Genomic DNA, 8,156 nt, shown 5'->3' with positions numbered 1-8,156 from the left:
ACATTTGGGGGGAATTGATGACAGAGAGAGTCATCTGTATTCTTAAATACTGATGAATGAAGAAAAAATTGGGCTCCAGCATAAGGGGCACTTTTCTCATCCAGGGCAAAGGGGCAGGTGTTGAGCACCACCAGGGTCTATCTGTGCACGTGCCTGGTGCTGTAGCAGTCTCAGATATCTAAATGATTCGTGTCATATTTTTTATTACAAATTCTACCACGACCGCTTGAAATACAGAGTACTGTGTCAAATTTCGGATGGTGCCTCACGTTACAACTAGACAAGATTGTATTTTAATATTGAAACGGGTCAGACAGTTTGCCCAGTGTGCCCGATGACCAAACCGACTAGGAGACACAGAGTTTGCCTGATCTCAGTTTGACCAGTGTGCCGAGCGGAGCTGAAGTGGAAATACCAACTGGGAGAGCAAGGTGCCTAGATTTTACTTCTCAGCTGAGTCTCCGGTCGAGGTTACCTACAGTTCTCGACAGAAACACCTGTACTTCGAGGCTGCTGTCGCAGTCTGCCCAGAAACTTTGTTTTTAAAATGCTCTCAGACGTCGAGGTACCTCGAGAAGATCGACGAGACTTTTACTCTCCAGAAAATTTCGGACGCGGCGCCGGTGGGGGACCCGGTGTCGGGTGCGGCTCTGAGGCGGCAGCAGGGACAGGGGACGCCGACAGGACACGGGGAGCCGGAACTGGTAAAAAGATTTACCAATGTGACATTGCAGTCAATCCCAAAGCCCGGCACTTTAACCAGATCGCCGGGCATCGTGTCAAGATGGGGCTAACAACCATGCCAACGGTCCGGTGAGTTTGGGTTTTGTCATTCAAACTTTAAAGTCACGGGTAATGAAGGCCCGGAAGAGAGAGGACTGGTGCTGGCCGGACCGCCAACTGGAGTAAAGAGATTCAGCAATGTGACATTGCGGTCAATCCCAAAGCCCGGCACTTTAACCAGATCCCCAAGACCGTGCATCGCGTCATGATGGGGGGGAACAACCATGTCAACGGTTCTGCTTTTAAACGATCCGGTGAGTTTGGGGTTTGTCATTCAAACCTTAAAGTCACGGGTAATGAAGGCCCAGAAGAGAGAATACAGTAAAATGATCCTCACATTGCTGGTCTTTCTGGCTCCCTGCTGCTTCATATTCGAGGGCCAAATGGCTCAGAGGCCGCTATACCTCAGTGCCTAAGCCGTATGGTCTAGACCTCAGGCGTGAGGTCTCAGTGAGGATAAAGAGTCACTCTGAATTTCTTCATTCAATAAAAGATACTCAGAGATTTGGGATTTTACACGTATCACGTTTGTCTGACCTTTGTTTTTTCTGGAAATGATAGCCCTGTAAAATTATACTGCTCATTAAGCTTGGTGCAAACACACTGGAGCTGCACTGTTATGAACTGTTATGCCGGTACAGAAAAGATATTACGGTACACGAAGGAGTGAAATGAAAAAGGGCTAATTTTCTGTAACTAGTGAAGCATTTAAGCAGAGTAAAACTAGCAAACTAGCAAGCAAACTAGCAGACAATCGGCTAGTTAGCTAGCTTCCTAATTCTAGTCTGCTTAAATGCTTCACTAGCTACAGAAGATGGTCACACGGCAGGCTGGTGTGATCGGTGTAACGGTCCCTCGACCAGAAAGATAAGTTAGCTAGCTCAGTAGCTAGCCATCTGGCTGAGCTAAGTCTGATCTCTCCCCTTGTAGCTTTGAAGGATTGTTTGTGGGTGTGTTATTCTATGTTGTGTGCCACAGAAACTATATCTACTATCTGTCATGGCGATCATGTGACTGGGCTCTTAAAGCTCTTGGTGGAGGACCAGGTCCAGACACCTGGGTAAAGGCCTGTTGGACCTGCACAAAGACAAACGTTTCCCAGAGTCACTCATACACACAGGCTGGGGGGAGCATAGGATGACAACTGTATTTAAACACCTAAGGTTGGCATGTATGACCCAAGAGGTCCTTCATATCAGCCAAATCACCAACTTGCAGGTCCTCACAACTACGTATAAACTGCTGGTCCAAAATCAGCCTCAGGGTTGCAATTACCAGGTAAACTTCAACCAATATAGGTAGATTCAATGAGTGTCATGAACTGTAGAGGGCCTAACAGTGGTGTTAATTTTATAATAATAGACATAACCTGAGAAAATTCAGGTTTAACATTTTTGAGAGCTTTTGATGTTTAAATTCATTTTTGTGTTAACAAAAAAATATCATGATTTTAGCAGTTAAAACCATGACTAGACCAGTGATTCTTAACCATAGAGCCGCGGCCCCCCATTGGGCCGCGAGCGCCACCTAGAGGGCCGCCAAAAACGTTCTGTTTTTCACCTGTGGGCTGCGGGAATGCATAGGTAATGAATTGAAGACACCAGAGATATAGTGATGGGAATTCTGGCTCTTTTTAGAGAACCGGCTCTTTTGGCTCGGCTCACTAAAAAGAGCCGGCTCTTTCGGCTCCCAAATGGCTCTTCAGATTTTTTGGTGCTTAAATGAATTTATTACCAACAATAATGTAAAATTATGCGCAATATGAATTACTAATGTAAAAAAAGATGCAGCATGCACAGCATGCACAGAGACGACGCCACACATATTGACCAATTAAATGCGGCTTGAGAGAGAGAGAAAGAAAAAAAGCGGCTCCCAATCAGGAGCTGGCTCCCGTCGTTCACGTCAAAGAGCCGGCTGTCAGAGCCGTTTCGTTCGCGACCGACACATCTCTACATATCACTGTTGTCCACGAGACGCTCAGTTACAATATATCTTCCCACCACTTGGTGGCGGTAATGCGTCAGTCAGCTATTTAACAAGCTCTAATATGCAGAAGAAGACACTCAGCCAGCAGCTAGCTAGCCTGTAGCGAAAGTTATAGAGAAGTATTTAAAACGAAAACATGAAGACTAAAGTGCTGCTGAACACCCAAACGTCTAAATGTTTGTGCAAGTATGATCCTGACTTCCCGAAGTAGGGCTTTGTGAACGGAGGCAACGAGGCGGAGCCTGAGCGGAGGGTGGGCTAACGCTAGCCTCGCTAGCTAACGCAGCACTGAAGGCTTCACAGCTAAAGCGGCATCTAGAAACCAAACATCCAGCGCTCGTGGGAAAGCCGGTGGGGTTTTCCCAGATAAAGGACAGTGTACTCCAGATGCAGGGAAGGTCCGTCTCACTGACGGGCAACTCCAAATGTGCTGTGAAAGCCAGCCGTCACAGATATGAAGAGCAACTTCTGGTTCTGCAGAAGACATGAAGACGGCTGAAGCATATCATTCACATCATAGGGCTATATTTTAATTTGCACTTTATTTAAAAGTTATTTACAGTTTATTTAATTTGAATTTTTTTATTTGGAATTGTGTGCACACTTGTCTGCACACTAATAGTTGCCCAATAATTGTGAACACACAGATATTCTCCAAAGAAAGTAAAAACCTCACTTTTACTGTCTTAAATATTCAGGTTTGAGGTTTATTAATATTTTTGATTAACTGAGAGCACTGTAGTTGTTCAATAATCCAATACATATTAAAAAAAAATCCTAATAGTTGTGCAGTGTATGTATTTTATTACCACATATTATTTATCACATTTCAATTTTATGAGAGTCTCCCTTGTTTTTGTTGAAAAATCGAATTATTAGTTATTTTTGTGTTAATACAAAACTTGAGTCTTTAAGACTTGAGCCTTTAAGTGAGTTATTGTATCAGCTTGATTTGTTCCATGACTTGTTGTCTGTGCAGGTTTACATACACATGATCAATAAATGTCTTTGTGATGATCACATTGCATCATGTCATTTATTTGACAAGGTTTTCTACTGTAGGTAGATTTGATTTAGTTATTGAATACAAGTCAAACCAAGAGTGAGATCAATTAGTTAATGAACCAATACAGTGTTAATATTTGAATGGAACTAAAGTAAGTATGTCTGTTTGTGTGTGTGTGTGTGTGTGTGTGTGTCAGTCAATGTAGCTAAAATAAGTGTGTGTGTGACTGCCCTGATTAGCTAATTGAAGCACCTGTGTCACTCAGTATATAATGTGTTTAATTATAATATATATATATATATATTATGTATGCACATTATATATATATAATATATATATATATATATTATAATTATATATATACACATTATATATACATAATTTATATATATATATATATATATATATATATATATATATATATATATATATATATATATATAATTAGGGATGGGTATCTATACCTGAGATATATATATATATTATATTGTCTATATTATAGTGTGTGTGTGTGTGTATATATATGTATGTGTGTGTATATATATATATATATATATATATATATATATATATATATATATATATATATATATATATATACTTAAAAAAAGGAATTCAGTAGTAAAATAGTTTTATTCTGAAGGATTAGTGCCGGAAATCCTGCTACATTTTGTATTTTTTGTCTTATTTAGTTCATTTATTAATGCAATTGTTTGACTCACTTTGGCCCTTAAATTATTTGTTTGTAAGAATACAATAATTAAATACAACTTGCTAAAAAGAAAAAAAGTGACCAAAGAATCAAATATAAGGCGGACACGTATTTTATTCTGAAGGATCTCCACCGGAAGTCCTGCTGCTACCGCGTCAGTGTGCCGTAAAGCAAGACGCGCTGCCGACCCGCCGTTCACACGGGCAGGTCAGACCCGCGCGAGCCGCTCGTTGACGTTAGAAGCTGCGCGTGAACCCGCGATTCTCGGTCCAGTCATGTCCGGGGCGCTCGCGCGGCTGCTCTTCTACCCGACGCTGGCCTTCAACGTCTTCATGGAGAAGGTGACGTCACGACGCTGGTTCGACCGGGTGGACGAGACCGTGATCCTCGGAGCGCTGCCGTTCAGGTCCATCACCAAACAGGTGAGCGGGACCAGTACTACCAGTAGGAAGTACCACACTGGAAATACTCCACTTCAAGTTTAAGTGTTTTTAAGTGTCAAAATAAAAGCATTGATTGTGCAGTAGAATGTACTTCAGTCAGTGTTTTACCATTTTTATTTATTTATTTATATATATATATATATATATATATATATATATATATATATATATATATGCACACAAATTGTGAGTGTTTCTGGGTTAGTATTGCTGCTGCATTAATGTGTATGTTGCACGTTAATTTAAGATCTTTTAAGGTTGTGTGAATTCTAACTCTAATTTACATTTATTTAATTTAGTTTATTCTTGGAGGTTCCTAATTTAATTTCAGCCAAGGACTCCTGACATTAAAATAGATGTAATGTAATAAAGCCTATTTACAAAAACTAAAACAAATTAGTCTTTTGTGAAAGAACAACACGAGAAATGTATTAGAAATATAAACCATGTGATGGATTTGTTAGATTAGAAAGGACTGAACTTTTATTTATATATGTTTGTGAAAACATTTCTTACATCATGTTAGCGTTGTTCCATAACTGAACTCCTACAGTATAAATACTTCTTCATTTAATCCCTTTTTAGCTTTTTGTACAGTAAACTTACAAGCATCTCATCATATTTACTCATGTATTGAAACAACCTTTGTACACAGTCTGGCAGTGACTTTGCTTTAGCTCTGTACATTGTCGGCATTATTTTATAATAAATCATTAAATTTCATAGCATGTGATCTGTAAAACAAAGGATTTGTGTGCTGATCGTAACCATAGTAACCATAGTAGCCATAGTAGCCATAGTAACAGCATTATTCGCTCGTTTTTGTAACAAAACTGAATTTATAGATGTTTTAAAAGTTGACCTCCACACAATAAGATACATATGGAAGTATAAGTGAGCAATACATGATATGCAAGGCCTTAGAAGTTAGTCCATCTCTACATTCATACAGTATTGCTATTAACTTGGACATTTGACAATTTATATATTCAATATGTTGTCTCCATGTTACTTTATGATCCGTCAACTCAGGAATTTTCTCTCAAAAACTCTTTCTATTTTATTTTCACAGAATGTTAATTCAATATCCCCTTCAGCAAAAATGACACAGTTTAATAATTTAGTAACATTACAAATATGGTGAATGTAAAGTATAAAAAGTATTGGGCCCATCACTGATCCCTGTGGTACTCCACAGGTGAGCTTCCTAAGTCCTGACACCCCGTCATTAACCTGCAACCAGGAGTGAGCGATCCCTCTCATCCCATACTTCTCCAATAGTATAAAATGTCAACATTTTTCATTTGGAAAGTGTTAAGTTTTCCATCGGAAAAATTATATGACGATATATAATTGTCTCTGCCCTAATATTTTTAATATAGATTTAGTAGCTGAAGTTTCCTTGTTTCAGAGACCTGATGGTTGTTGTGGTTGTTGTGTTGCAGCTGGTAGAAACAGAAAACGTCCGAGGCGTCATCACCATGAACGAGGAGTACGAGACCAAATATTTCTGCAACTCCGCTGAGGTGAGTTCACTTCAGCAAGAAGGTGTGATAGCTAAATTACAATAATGAATTAAAGTAAAAGGGAAGAAATCAGCCAGTTTATAACTGGCTGATTTCTTCCCTTTTACTTTAATTAATTATTGTAATGTATAGTGTGCATTCTAACTCCAGGTGGCTGGTTTACACCTGAAACAAACAGTCAAGAAGTAATGGATTAGTCGGGATATGAACGACGGCTTTGGTTTGTCGGCTGCAGGAGTGGTGCGCGGCGGGGGCGGAGCAGCTGAGGCTGAGCACGGTGGACTACACCGGCGTGCCGAGCCTGGAGAACCTGTGCAGCGGCGTGGAGTTCGCCCTGCGGCACCGAGAGCGAGGGAGCAGCGTGTACGTCCACTGCAAGGCCGGGCGCTCCCGCAGCGCCACCATGGCCGCCGCCTACCTCATACGGGTCAGTGCACCGAATGAAGAGGGAGGAGTCAGTAGGAGAGGGAGGAGTCAGTAGGAGAGGGAGGAGTCAGTAGGAGAGGGAGGAGTCAGTAGGAGAGGGAGGAGTCAGTAGGAGAGGGAGGAGTCAGTAGGAGAGGGAGGAGTTAGTAGTAGAGAGGGAGGAGTCAGTAGGAGAGGGAGGAGTCATCGGAGTGGAAGGAGTTAGTAGTAGAGAGGGAGGAGTCATCAGAGTGGAAGGAGTCGGTAGTAGAGGGAGTCGTTGGTAGTAGGGAGGGAGGAGTTAGTAGAGAGGGAGGAGTCTGTGGTAGAGAGGGAGGAGTCTGTGGTAGAGGGGGAGGAGTCTGTGGTAGAGAGAGTCAGCAGGCAGACAACGTCTGTATAAAACGCAGCATATAAAGGACGCAGAGTGACTTCGCACCGTTTCTGCTGACAGGTGCACTGCTGGACTCCAGAGGAAGCCTGTCAGAAGCTGGCGTCGGTCCGACCGCACATCCTGGTGCGCTCCGCTCAGCTGGAGATGCTGAGGAAATACTACCAGCAGGTGTGCCAAGAGTCCAGCTGAGAGATCAGGGCCCGACCTCATCGTGTCTACTGCTGCTGCAGACTGGACTCACACAGAGAGTATCCCAATGTACACGCAATGAAGCTTTTAAATATGATTATCAAAAGTTTGAGGAGTTATCACACTTTTTATTTTCTCCTAAAACTCAGCTGGTTTTCTCACCTGTGGCTTAAAGATGTAAAATAAATGTGAACCTTTGTTTGGGTTTCTGTGACCGATCATCCTGTTTCAACGTTGAGATTCTGTTTGTTTGTGATTTTAATAATAAAAACGCTCCACTTAAATCGAGTTGTTTGTGCGCTTGTGGCTCATAACTTAAGAAATACTGACGGCCACGTTAAATATGACGTGTGAGAGAATGTTTACAGTTGTTAAATACATGCATGTGCACGAGTAATGTGATGACATTAACACATAGTCTACAGACATTAGTAATGACTTACTTTTTCAAAATATATTTATTTTAGTTTATGACTTCCTCCACTGATTTTCTGAATATGTTCTATGCTATATTGTTGGTGGAGCACAACAAAGTACATCACTCAAGTACAATAATCTCAACGTTGTACTTAAATACAACATTGAGATTATTGTACTTGAGTATTCATTTTATACTCCTATTTCTTCACTACATTTCAGAGGTAAATATGGTATTTTTTACTCCTCTACATTTATTTGACATCTAAAACAAGCAAACAAAACACAGTAA

General features: G+C 41.0%; 1 protein-coding gene across 1 annotated transcript; it reads left to right on the top strand.

Annotated features, from left to right (window-relative positions):
• The first annotated feature begins 4,684 nt into the window (after positions 1-4,684).
• ptpmt1 (protein tyrosine phosphatase mitochondrial 1) lies at positions 4,685-7,665 on the top strand. Its single transcript, XM_079231066.1, has 4 exons — positions 4,685-4,912; positions 6,379-6,459; positions 6,695-6,886; positions 7,319-7,665. The coding sequence occupies exons 1-4, from the start codon at positions 4,766-4,768 to the stop codon at positions 7,445-7,447; spliced, it is 549 nt and encodes a 182-aa protein (XP_079087192.1). The 5' UTR covers positions 4,685-4,765; the 3' UTR covers positions 7,448-7,665.
• The last annotated feature ends 491 nt before the right edge of the window (positions 7,666-8,156 follow it).

This window comes from Taurulus bubalis (assembly GCF_910589615.1).
Source record: "Taurulus bubalis genome assembly, chromosome: 15".
In the NCBI taxonomy this organism is placed as follows: Eukaryota; Metazoa; Chordata; class Actinopteri; order Perciformes; family Cottidae; genus Taurulus; species Taurulus bubalis.
The sequence above is the reverse complement of the archived record's forward strand: the minus strand, read 5'-3'. Positions and strand labels throughout refer to the sequence as shown.

Coding starts and splice junctions, on each gene's coding strand:
- ptpmt1 (XM_079231066.1), top strand. CDS start 4,766: ATGTCCGGGGCGCTCGCGCGGCTGCTCTTCTACCCGACGCTGGCCTTC. Junction 4,913..6,378: donor TCAGGTCCATCACCAAACAG/GTGAGCGGGACC, acceptor GTTGTGTTGCAG/CTGGTAGAAACAGAAAACGT. Junction 6,460..6,694: donor ATTTCTGCAACTCCGCTGAG/GTGAGTTCACTT, acceptor TGTCGGCTGCAG/GAGTGGTGCGCGGCGGGGGC.